At 48.8% G+C, this 12295-nt stretch overlaps 2 protein-coding genes across 7 annotated transcripts; both read left to right on the top strand.

Moving 5' to 3' along the window:
* Window positions 1–146: 146 nt before the first annotated feature.
* On the top strand, window positions 147–4662 carry tmem200ca (transmembrane protein 200C, genome duplicate a). The gene is made up of 3 exons (XM_062479369.1): window positions 147–440; window positions 2064–2535; window positions 2676–4662. Exons 2-3 carry the CDS (start codon window positions 2137–2139, stop codon window positions 3840–3842), a joined length of 1566 nt encoding a protein of 521 aa, XP_062335353.1. The 5' UTR covers window positions 147–440; window positions 2064–2136; the 3' UTR covers window positions 3843–4662.
* Window positions 4663–5738: 1076 nt separating this feature from the next.
* On the top strand, window positions 5739–12208 carry LOC134035277 (tomoregulin-1-like). 6 transcript variants are annotated; one of them, XM_062480262.1, is made up of 11 exons: window positions 5740–5948; window positions 6293–6474; window positions 7575–7684; window positions 7891–8020; window positions 8160–8186; window positions 8480–8573; window positions 8827–8981; window positions 10752–10799; window positions 10954–11074; window positions 11195–11356; window positions 11474–12208. In XM_062480262.1, the coding sequence occupies exons 2-11, from the start codon at window positions 6318–6320 to the stop codon at window positions 11556–11558; spliced, it is 1089 nt and encodes a 362-aa protein (XP_062336246.1). In that variant the 5' UTR covers window positions 5740–5948; window positions 6293–6317; the 3' UTR covers window positions 11559–12208. The 6 variants fall into 6 exon arrangements, with proteins under 6 accessions (XP_062336249.1, XP_062336248.1, XP_062336246.1 ...); XM_062480261.1 differs by having other exon boundaries at window positions 6263–6474; XM_062480265.1 differs by having other exon boundaries at window positions 5739–6474; window positions 8163–8186; window positions 8483–8573.
* The last annotated feature ends 87 nt before the right edge of the window (window positions 12209–12295 follow it).

Here is a 12295-nt window from a genome sequence, read left to right as displayed (position 1 = left end):
TATAGCCTACACTTTGGTGACCAACGATTGGTTACCACGTGAACGATTAAGGGAAGAAGCCAATGATTCAAATCCTGCAGCAGTTTCATTCGATGACTGCTGTGCCGTGGTATCATAGCAACAACGGTGGTAGAGCTCATCTCCCCCACTCCGCGCGCCAGCTCCAAAACTCCCTGTGGCAAAAAAAATAAACTCACCCAGCAGCGCGCGGCTCACTGAAAGACAGGCACTCCCCGGAGAATGAGCGCGGGCGCGTTGAGAGAAGCGGGAGAGGTTCTACCGCTGCAGGTGAACAGATGGACTAGAGCCTGGGCAAGATCACACACAGCCTACCAACCGCCGGACGGTTTCCCTTAAGTGGACTTGCATAACAACGGTGTCTTTCCTACAGCGACGTGTAGAGAATAACTTTCTATCTCGGAATGGAATCTTCCTTAATGGTGAGCTGCTCGTGCGTGGTTGTACAGTGGTTGGCTCATGCCTGACGCTCGCGTCAATGTGGTGAAACACCTCAGTTTGTTTAGCGTTGTGGAGATACAACATAGACTATTACTCTTATATACTGTTAGCCTATTTATACAGTTTAGATATTCAGAATTCATGTTCAGAACAAACATGGTGAACTAATGATGAATGTCTGACAACATGCGTGCGCCAGCTCGTGCTCACGGTGCGTCTCTTGGTTCAGACATGTAGCACACAGCTCTTCGCGCGCACAGCACAGGCGTAAGTGCCCACAAGAGACACCTAGGCGTTCATTTCTTCGTTTTGTAATTTTGTTACTTGTGTATGTGTGGGTGCGCGCTTTATAAAGACAGTCAAGGCAGACAGACAGCTCGGCTGATAGAACATACATCATAACCATAGCTCAGTGGCGTAGCTAACTGTTTGTGGCTTCTGGATGGACACATATCAGTGCTACCCCAGGTCCAATCTAGTGTGGTGCTGTTAATAATAGGCCTGTGAGATTAGCAAAGAAAATATTAATTTAGCTTATTAGTCTTGCTTGGCTTCTGGTACACAGCGCTGTTTCCCGCTGACTGCGGGTGGAGGTTCTGAGTGTCTGTAGAAAACCCATTAAACCAGGAGTCAATGACTGTTAATGGACTAATTTTCCCTGTCATTAAACACACACCTCAGCTCTGTGTATGTGTACAGAGAGAGAGAGTATCTACAGAATACACTGGTCTGTGTTGGAACAGGAGATGACTGCTCACTGGCCAGTGCCCCCCCCCCCCCATCTCCTATTTGTTTATTTCGATATGTATGTGTTGCCCCCCTACTATTTCTCAATTTCTATATATCTCTGTTCCTCCCTTTTCCCCGTAACCACTGTTTTATCCTGAGCAACCATAAACTGTTCCAACTGGTTAGCCAGTTTGTGTTTGTCAATAGTGCTTTACACTGAACAGGCCCCTGAAGAGTGTATGTGTTAGTCTGTTTGAAGATGTAGGCGTTAAAAGCCTCTTGATCTTGGAGAACAGAAAAGACACTCATCATCAGCTGATCCATTGTGTGTGTGTGTGTGTGTGTGTGTGTGTGTGTGTACGTGCGTGTGTGTGCTAATCCAGTTGATATCTAATTCCTCCCACATGTGAAGCCGTCACCAAATGAACAGAGCCTGAGGACAGTAGGCTTCACTCTGCATTCACCTTCTCCTCTCCCTGCTCCTCTCCCCTTCTCCTCCCTGCTCCTCTCTTTCTTCCTGCTTCTCTCCCCCTCTCCTTCTTCCCCTCTTCCCTTTTCATCCTCACCGGCTTGTCTCCCCATCTCCCCTCCCTGCTCCTCTAACCTTCCTACTTCTCTCCCTCTCTCCTCCTCCCTGCTTCCCTCTTCTCCTCCCTGCTTCCCTCCTCCTCTCCTCCCCCTGGCTTCCCTACCCCTTTCCCCTCCTTGCTGCTCTCCCCTCCCTGCTACTTTCTCCCTCTCCTACATCCTACTCTCCCCCTCTTCTCTTCCCTGCTTCGCTTTTCTCCCCTCAAATTTGTTCTCCCTCTTCTCATGTTTCTTTACTTCTTTCCCCCTCTTTCCTTCTCTCCCTCCTCTTCGTCTCCCTCCTTCAGGCTGAGTGAGAGCTACAGCCTGTCCGTCAGCTGTGTGGGTGGGGCCAGCTGAGTGGGCAGTGAGGTGGTGACCATGATCGCCACAGGGGGCTTGCTGCGTATCAATGCACGCCGGCAGGACTCTCTGCGTTCCAAGACACGGGCGGAGAATCGGAGGAAGAGGAAGGCCAGGAAGAAGAGGAGGAACGAGGTGGTGGTGGTTCAGGGGAAGCTGCAGCTCTGCTCCCTTTCCGGGCTGGTCGCTGCTGTGGGCTTGGTCATCCTGCTGGTGGGCGTGGCTATGGCCATCCTGGGCTACTGGCCTCGGGACAGCCTTCTCTACCCAGGACCCACCAGGGTGGCAGCGGTGGGTCAGGAGTTGGTGAACCGCTCTACCGGTTTCACCGGGGCTAATGGCACAAACTCTGTCCAGGCACCACGCAGCTTCCTGGAAGAGTTCATGGATAAGTACCTCTACTCAGACATGTTGAAGGTAGGCTGGAGACTTACTTTGAGTATGTGTGCAGATCAGACTGATGTGTGTGTATTAGATGTATGGAATTTAGTGTGTACCATGTGTGTCTAATCTCTGTGTGCAATCTTTGTGAGTAATCAGTGTGTGTGTTTTGGCAGGTGTTAGGACCTCTCATCATGGGAATTGGCATCTTCCTCTTCATCTGTGCCAATGCTGTTCTGCACGAGGATAGAGACAAAAAGACCAAAATAATCAATCTCCGAGACATCTACTCCACGGTGATCGACGTCCACAGCCTGCGCAAAGAATGCTCACCACTCAATGGCTTTGTCAACTACGTCCAATCAAAAGGTTTGGAGGGGAAGTCAAGCGCTGCCTATGCTGCTGCCCTATTGGCTAGGACATCGTGGCCCCAAGGGGGGGCAGAGCATGGGGGAGGACAGGAGGAGGAAGGTCAGGGGTCACCATCAGGATCATCTCTGACAAGGCTGGGGGGGACAGAAATGGAGAAGCCTCACTTCACAGACCCTGTTTATAGCATCTGTCAAGAGCATGGACTGGCACCCCCCACCCCTCCCCGTCAGCCCCCCCCCTCTCCTCCCCCCTCCTCAGTCTCTTCTCCCCCCTCCCCCAGCCCTCGGCAGTGGGACAGTGTGATTTCAGCGGCCCCCTCTGTCCACTCCTTTACCCTGCCACTGACCCGTTCGTCCCGTCGTTCCAGCCAGCATCACCAGCGACGGCCGTCAGCCAGGGCCGAGACAGGGAGGGGGAACAGGGCGGGCCTCGGGGGCCTAGGGGGCGCTGGGGGCGATGGAGAAGGGAAGGTGCAGACAGGTAGGACTCAGGACTGGGTAGAGGTTTCCAGGAGCAGCTGCAGCCTCACGGGAGTGACACAGGGCTCCCAGGCCCAGCTCCTCTCCTCCTCCCCTGATCAAACCCACAGGCCCACGGCCTCCCACCTCTCCCTCAGTGCTTCCCCCCCCTCCGGCCATGCAGTGGACTGCTCCAGGAGACTGAGCTGCCCCCGGTTAGACAGCTACAGCTGCACGGGTTATACTAAACTAGGGAGCATGGGGGGGGAGTCGTTTGAGTCCAGTGAGGTGGCTACCTTCAGTCACATGACAGTTCTGGACAGAGGTCAGAGGTCATTGGAAGCCGGCGATGAGGAAGAGAGCCATGCAGGAAGTGAGGCTTCAGAGGGAGCAGGAAAAAGGAAGTTCTCCAACAAAGAGAAGCTACAGATGATCTCTCGGACGGACTCGGGGCTTGACCAATCACAGGAGGTGGAATGCCTGGGACAAGAGGGGGAGGGGCCTGGAACCTGAAGTTTCGGAACCGGAAAACCTGGGAAAGGTGACGGGTGATACCTGGGAGGGAGGGGCCAAATGTATGGGGTTAGATGATGTTACGTTGTTCGTCATCTCTAACTGTCTGAGTGTTAGAAGACAACACGTCCATGTATGCACTGACTAAACTACGTTGTCTAAATACCAATGTTTCAATATTTGTATGCTGTTGAACTTGTACGTATGCTGTTTGGCCCGTGTTGCTTGTTAGGGAGTCTATATATTAGCTTCTGCCTGAGATTCATGCACTGTCACTCACTAGCACTAGTCACCTCTCAAAAACAGAGATGAACAGACTGTATGGTTGCCTGGCAACCGGTGAACTTCCACAAAGTAGCAGGTAAGTCACTCTAGCCATTGTAAAATCAAAGTCAATGTCACATCCAAACAGAAAGGACATTGAAGCCTGTTGTTGTAGCAATCTGTTCATGTATCCCGCTTTGTTCTTAGCACCACACAGTAGCCTCTGAGTTGTAGGTCAGCAGCCCACCTGCAGTTTGTGACTATTGAATTCATATCTCTCCCTCTAACCACACCTGGGTGGAATCCATTGAGAGGATGTTTGATTCGTCTCCCTGGCATGTTCGATGGGTGGGTTATGCATTTCTGACAGTATTATATGGTGGAGGTGAAGCAAGCAATCTGAATCAAGCACAGCTGAAGTACTGGAGAGGATTCTGAACAGTAATTCTCACTAATATGTACTGTAACTGGTTTCAACTATCCAATCAGAAACCAGCTTGTCCTGTCCTCTGTGACCTGTTCTGTCTAATAATAAACACGTGGATCTACCCTGTCACTGTGTGTGTATGTGTGTGTCAGCCATGGAGACTGAAATACAATAAGCTTCTCCTCTCTTCTCCCTCTGCCAGCTGTATGGCGCTTGTTACTGGGACACGTGGTCTGTCAGCGCCATCTAGTGGTGGCGGAAGAACAATTGACATACCACACCAGCGGCTATACAGTAGCCTACGTTTCAATTAAAATGTTGCTGTCTGTTAATACCGGCGTAGGCCTACATGTATAGCATTAGGTTCGTCGTGTGACGCTCTGTGCATGGTGTAGGTGTCTTTCAGACGCTGAAAATTGAGTTCTAAGGTTTCTATGCTTTTCTGGCCTGTTTGACTGAAATAAAAAATGAGCACTCCGAAAAGGGCGCTACGAGTGTCACCTACTGGTGGATGATGGAATCACATCAATCATGAACACATTACGGTTAAGCTCTTTTTTTGAAAGCTCAGCGTAAATGGTAAGCCAGTAGCCATGCTCTAATCATTAAACACGTTTGACTCTATCCAACATCCCAAACACTTGTGTACCTCACACCAAAACCAGGGCCTTAGACCGCTACAGTTCCTCCATAATAGCCTGCACATGTGTTTCTCCTGTAACACCTTATGACTATGTTCATCTTCATCACACAACATATAGTCCTTTTATGTTACCCCTAAAGTCTATAGTTCTGGACAGTACGGGACTCATACTAGCAGTGTGTGTGTGTGTGTGTGTGTGTGTGTGGGGGGGTGTGTGTGTGTGTGTGTGTGTGTGTGAGAGAGAGAGAGAGAGAGAGAGAGAGAGAGAGAGAGAGAGAGAGAGAGAGAGAGAGAGAGAGAGAGAGAGAGAGAGAGAGAGAGAGAGAGAAAGAGACAGTAATTGGAGGGGTATTACACGTTTCAGTCTAGTTTGAAAATGTGGTCATAAATACATTGGGAGTTTATATGTGCTTTGCTTACATTCATATATTATCCAAATGTATTTAGGACGAGATTGTTAAAATGTTTGCCATGTCTGAAGAGGCCCTACCCTCCCCCTCTCTCACTAGGTCTTTACCCCCCACAGCAGAGCACGAGAGCCGCTCCGCCGATTGGGGGTGGTCTCCACACGTCATCCGGTCCTCCAGCATCACCGGGGTCCTTTGTTGATGCTGATTCACAAATCCTTTGACATTGTGTGATTAAATTGCAAAAATAGCACCGCTTATTTTGTGTACTTAAATGCACGATTGAGTGGTTTGAAGGAAGAAAGCGTTTGAGAGGGATATTGATACCGCTCTGACTCTGGGATGAAATTGAGACACGTCAAAAGGTAAAACTGCAACAGTCTAATTTCTCCTTTACACACCCAGCGCGACTGCCCAGACGTTCGATCAATAGAGAAAATACGCCGATATCAGTGGGCCTGTCTGCGATGTTTGTGAGATAGTATTGCTGAAATGATCTTTGTCATTTTGCCGGGTCGGGAGACGTTCCTTATTCTGCAATAATGAAACCGTATTCATAAACTGGGACAAAACTGAACAAGATACACAAAAACGTTGCTGTTTAACCACATTCTCTGCACGCGCGGTCCATCTCTTTCTGTGTCGGGCTGAATGAGGATACCGTTATTCTGATCTGCAGTACTACGGACCATATCGCTGTTGTTTTCAGCACCGTTAGCTAGCAAGTTAGCATCATGTCCAACGGTTACCAACCCCCGGGTCACGGAGACTCTCTGGGCCGACTACTCTCCTCCGTCCTATGCGTGCTGCTCGTCTCCACTCTACCCAGAGCGGATTCCTCGTACCTCCACAGCGGAGAGTGTGTCCCGGGGAAAGACAAGGACTGCCTTGGTGAGTGAAAACTCAAGTACTGAATCGATATATTTATTTTTGTAAACAAACACGTATTTTTGTATGGCTGGCAACTGACAAGTAGTATCTAACCGATAAAACCCAGATATCACCATTCACTCAATTATTGACGAAACATCTGGCAGCCTTCGGTCCTTTCTGGCTGACTGAGAAAGCTGCCTTTAAATAGTCTCGTAGACCCTGACGGGGAGACAAAGACTTGGCTCTGTTAGTTCACTGTTTGTTTAAACAATATTATCCACTTGTTCAGAGTTTCACAGCTCACATTTCTAAGCATTTTAAATCAGATGAATAATGAACAATAAGACATGGTTTATTGATGGTTTGCCTAATATTTATAGCTATATTAAAAGGACCCAGCTTGCTGCCCACATGTAGGCTGTATACTAGTACTCTGGATTCTCTTAATGAGTTATTTGTGGTTCTTCAGAAGGAACCATACACACTAAAGAACTCTATCATATTTGGTTAGCTGGTTGAGTTTTCTATGGTTCTCTAGAAGGAAGCATTATTCATTATTTCTTCGTTGGCGAGGCATCATCGCTGACCTGTATTGATTAGGTCAACCATCAGGGTCATTGTGATCGGGACAAGGCTCAGGTTAAAGGGTCGGTGTGTGTATGTGTGCCGTGTGTATGTATGTGGAGGGTGTGTGTGTGTGTGAACCATGTCCCCCTGCTCTGAGCTCCTGTATTAACCTGTCTCCGACATGTTCTTATTCCCTGTGGTTATGGCTCTCTCTGGAAACAGACCATAATTAGCCCTCTGAACAGGCCTGGGTCTCCTGGCAGCTGAGGCCTTAGCAACCACTCTGCTCACACAGGCTCACAGACTGGGAGTTCTCTGGATGAACAATCATTTACAGAATATTGCTTTAGTCCTGTAGACCAGGCCTGGCATAGTCTGGTCTGAAGAGGTCTCTCTCTCTGCTTCTCTCTCCTCTCTCTCTCTCTCTCTCTCTCTCTCTCTCTCTCTCTCTCTCTCTCTCTCTCTCTCTCTCTCTCTCTCTCTCTCTCTCTCTCTCTCTCTCTCTCTCTCTCTCTCTCTCTCCTTCTCTCCATCTTTTCTTCCTCCCTCAGATCTGTCAGAAAAGAAGAGTGACCTAAGAGTGTGTGACGCAGGAACGTGTCGGTTCGGAGGAACCTGCAGAGAGAACGGAGCCGACCTCAAATGTGTCTGCCAGTTCCATGTGAGTACCTCAGAGTACCTGAGAGTACCTGAGAGTACCTCAGAGTACCTGAGAATACCTGAGAGAGCCACACTCGCTCGGTCACACCACCATCCAGCCAGTCACACCCCAGAGCTCTTGTATCTCCATAGTCTCTCAGGCTGTCTCTAGTCCTCATGACCTGGTTGTCTCGGTCACGTCGGTCTCTCCTGTTCCCCCGTCCTCAGTGCCATAAGAAGTACATCCCGGTGTGTGGCTCCAACGGAGACACCTACCAGAACGAGTGTTTCCTGCGGCGGGCGGCGTGCAAACAGCAGAGGAACCTCTCCCTGCGCTCTGAGGGAGCCTGCTTCTCCGGTCAGAACCTCACATTCAAACACTCCAAAACTTTATTGTTCTGTGTCGATTGTGGAAGGAAGTTTTGAAAGGCAGTCTAACGCCCCCCCCCCCCCCCCTCTCTCTCTCTCTCTCTCTCTCTCTGTCTCTCTCACCTCAGAAGGAGGTTCAGGATCTGGAGACGCAGGTACAGTACCTCAGCCCTATGTCTCTATATTGGTCCAGACCTGATCAGGTTTAGACCGACCCTCCTCTGTTGATGCAGCTGGGTGTCCCAGTGTGCTAGCAGGACTGGTGCTGGGTGTCCCAGTGTGCTAGCAGGACTGGTGCTGGGAGATGGAGATGGAACTCGCACAGCTGACGGGAATTCTTGAATGAGACCGGTCCACTGAGCTGCTGTTCATTCTCACATTTGAAAGACTGCCTCTCTCTACCTCCCTGTCTTCCTCTCCCCCACTCCCTTTGTCTCTTTCCCTCCAGAAGAGGAGGGGTCTGGCCGAGGGGGAAAGAAAACATCAAAGTGTGGCAGCTGCAAGTTTGGAGCTCAGTGTGACGAGGACTCGGAGGATGAGCCGTGAGTGTTGAACCTTTTCCGTGGGTTTGTTCTGTGTGTGTAACAGTGTGTTAACGGTGTGTGCTCTGTGTGTGAAGGTGTGTGTGTAACAGTGTGTTAACGGTGTGTGTGTAACAGTGTGTTAATGGTGTGTGAAGGTGTGTGTGTAACAGTGTGTTAACGGTGCATGAAGGTGTGTGTGTAACAGTGTGTTAACGGTGCATGAAGGTGTGTGTGTAACAGTGTGTTAACGGTGTGTGTTCTGTGTGTGAAGGTGCATGTGTAACATCGTGTGCAGCGGTCACAACGACAACCCAGTGTGTGGGACAGACGGTAACTCGTATGACACGCCCTGTCATGTCAAAGAGGCTTCCTGTCACAAGCAGGCCAGGATCGACATCAAGCATGTGGGACGCTGTCCAGGGAGAGGTACACACACACACACACACACACACACACACACACACACACACACACACACACACACACACACACACACACACACAAGGAGAAGCTACTGTCATTACTCTGTCCTGACAGGTACCATTATTCTAACCATCCATGTTGTGTCCGTGAACAGTAGAGTACAGTAAAACACAGTAGAGTACAGAATAAAATTGTACAGTACAGTACAAGACAGCACTGTATAAAACTGTACAGTAAATACAGTATAAGACAGTACAGTAACATACAGTACAGCGCAGTCCCAGACCTGCGCCCTGCTCATGTAAGTTGTATGAAGAGCTGACCTGGTTGAGATGGGCCACGTTCGGATGAATGAGTGAGCAAACATCTGGCCTCCCAGCCTCCAGGAAGACCTCACTCATCCTGGGGAGAAGGAGGGAGGGAGAGAAGAGAGCATAAGAGGAGGGAGGGAGGGAGGGGGAAGGGTAAAAGCAAGCAGGCCAGTAGGGTTGTGTGTGGACAGTGCTTAGCCGTGTTCTGTAAAAGCCAGCCGCAGCATGTTGACCGAATGGAACTGATCCAGGTGAAACTCCATGTTTCTCCCCATAAACTATTCATCTGCCTGGCTGACTAGGTCCACAATGTCCCATTAACTATGTAGTAGATTTTAACCAAACAGCTAGGATAAAGGCAGGTGGATCAGCAGTTAGTCTGACTCAGTCAGCCCTGTAGCTGACAGTTGAGCTGGGGAGCCCGATAAAGAAACACTGTTCCCAGGCTGAAAGGGAGTCAGGTGGCTGAGCGGTTAGGGAATCTGGCTAGTAATCTGAAGGTTGCCGGTTCGATTCCTGGCTGTGCAAATGACGTTGTGTTCTTGGGCAAGGCACTTCACCCTACTTGCCTCGGGGGAATGTCCCTGTACTTACTGTAAGTCGCTCTGGATAAGAGCGTCTGCTAAATGCCTAAATGTAAATGTAAATCTAAATGAAAGGACTCCTCCCGTATCACCATCGATCAGAGAGCTACGCTGGTGTTGTGTGTGTCCTGATGTGTGTTTGAACAGCAGCACTAGTCAGAGTTATTGTCGTAAAAGCCTCCATCACTGAGTCATTGCTGGGACCTTTATGCTGACTAGGCAGGCTGAAAGCTCTAGCAGTGGTGAAATACACACACATACCCACACATGCACTCACTACAGACAAGCATGGCTGTCTATCTTCCATGTCCCCCTCCCTCCCCTCCCTCCCTCCCCTCCGCTCTCCTGGTAGCTCTGCTCCATGCACACATTACCATCCCTGTCTGTCAGGGACGTTCACACATCTCTGAGCTGGTCTTCCCAGGAGAGATGAGGGTACATCAACGAGTGTGTATGTGTGTGTGACTGATTCTGGTCCTAGTTATGTAGCTCAGGAGTGTGTCTGTGTCTGTGTGTGTCTGTGTGTGTCTGTGTGTGTGTGTGTATGTGTGACTGACTGACTGAGCTGGTCCTGGCTACAGTACAGTAATGTGATGAAGCGTTTATGTAACTGTGTCGCTGCTTTACCCCCGGGTGCTGTTGGAGTTACACACACACACACACACACACACACACAATCACTGAGATTATGACCCGTGAAATTTGGATAAAGTTTAGCTTCATAGACTCTAATGTTACTACAACTTCTTACGACTGAAAAAACCCATTACAACCGATCAGATCCAATAAAAGCTCAAAGTCACTCTGACCGTCTACTCAGGATGATGGAGGCTGAGGCACATGCAATGTTCTCTTGAACATGTTTCCTCTGCTTTCAGAGAAAGGAAAGAAGGAGGAGGTGGTGAAAAACAAGCCTGAACTATTTGGTAGGAGCGATTGCTCGCACAGACATACTATCTCTTTTTGGTCACTCTTTCCCTTTATCTGTACCATGTGACATGATGTCACCATAGAGTTGTACTGAGAGTTCTAAGCTTTTCTAATTCCACATCTGTGACTGCTTCCTGTTTCCCTGTACAGACCTATCAGGACCAGAGGAGGATAAGGTGTATGGAGGAAGTCCCTCCCCCTGTTCAGATGACTACGCCCAGTTTTGTGAGCACGGCCACTGTGAGATGATACAGAACCTCCCTACCTGCCGGTAAGATTGCATGATTGGACAATGACATGCCTGTTTTCCTTTCCTGTCATTTAGTACTGTACGTTAGACTGTTCACCTGCTGGCGTTGTGTGGGTGTGTCTAACTGTGTGTGTCCCCCAGGTGTGAGCCAGGCTATGGGGGCCTCCAGTGTGAGGAAATCCAGGACTTCAACATCCTCTATGTTGTCCCTAGTGGTCAGAAGCTGCATTACGTCCTCATTGCAGCCATCATAGGAGCCGTCCAAATTGCTGTCATCGTTGCCGTGGTTATGTGCTTCACCAGGTGTGGGAACTCTTCTAAACGCTGCCTCTAAAAGATTCACCCAGATACCCATAGACAAGGATAGTTAGAGCTAGCTCTCAGTCTACTGGGAACTGATGTGTTATTCTTCCACAACAGGCGGTGTAACCAGAACAAAAGGGGGCGGAGACAGAAGCAACACCTAGGTCACTTCCCCTCCGGCACTTCCTCCAGGATGATGTAACTTCTGGTGTCTTTCTTTCCTACACATTTTGGTACCACAAGAACTGCATTTTGATAATGATAGTTTTGTGCCTCTTTTTTAAATTTTCTCTGTTTTATTGGGGCCTTATTCTGTTTTTTTTTTCTCCTCTGGACAAGTGCAGCAGTCACTTTTGCAAGATTGCTGCATCAGAACACGTCAGTCTTTTATTTTTCAACAGGCAGAAAAAGGACAGCCATTTTTTTCTTTCTGTCCTCTCTCTCAGTGCCGCTGTGCGGCAGCCTCTGTGCCAACAGAACAGGCACTATCCACGGACACCTTTCTCTCATATCTCTTAAATCTACTTCATCTTTACTTTTGTACACCTGAATACCAAATGCTGTTTTTCTATGAATGAGGCGGGCTCCCGTGTGCTGTTTGTTTTGTTAATGTCCTAGTATGCTGTTCCAGGGAAGAAAGGTTTTTAACTTGCCAATTATTTAAATGTTTTTATAATTTGTTTGTTTACAGTGTCCCAGTGTTGGTCTTGTTGATGTTGTTGTTGTTGTTCCTCATGTTGGAAAAATAGTCTTAAACGAAGCTAAATCTATTGTAGATCTTGCTAATTGCATGAACTGTGAAGCTGTGTTTAGTGATGTACAGTAGTTAGTATTAAATAGTATTAAATTCCTCTAAACTAAAGCTGCTTGTTCACTTTGTAGATGACCTAAGGGATCTTCCACAGTTCAACCAATTAAGCAGCATTTTAGCACTAAACA

This window comes from Osmerus eperlanus, chromosome 15 (genome assembly GCF_963692335.1).
Source record: "Osmerus eperlanus chromosome 15, fOsmEpe2.1, whole genome shotgun sequence".
Taxonomy (NCBI): Eukaryota; Metazoa; Chordata; class Actinopteri; order Osmeriformes; family Osmeridae; genus Osmerus; species Osmerus eperlanus.
The sequence above is the reverse complement of the archived record's forward strand: the minus strand, read 5'-3'. Positions and strand labels throughout refer to the sequence as shown.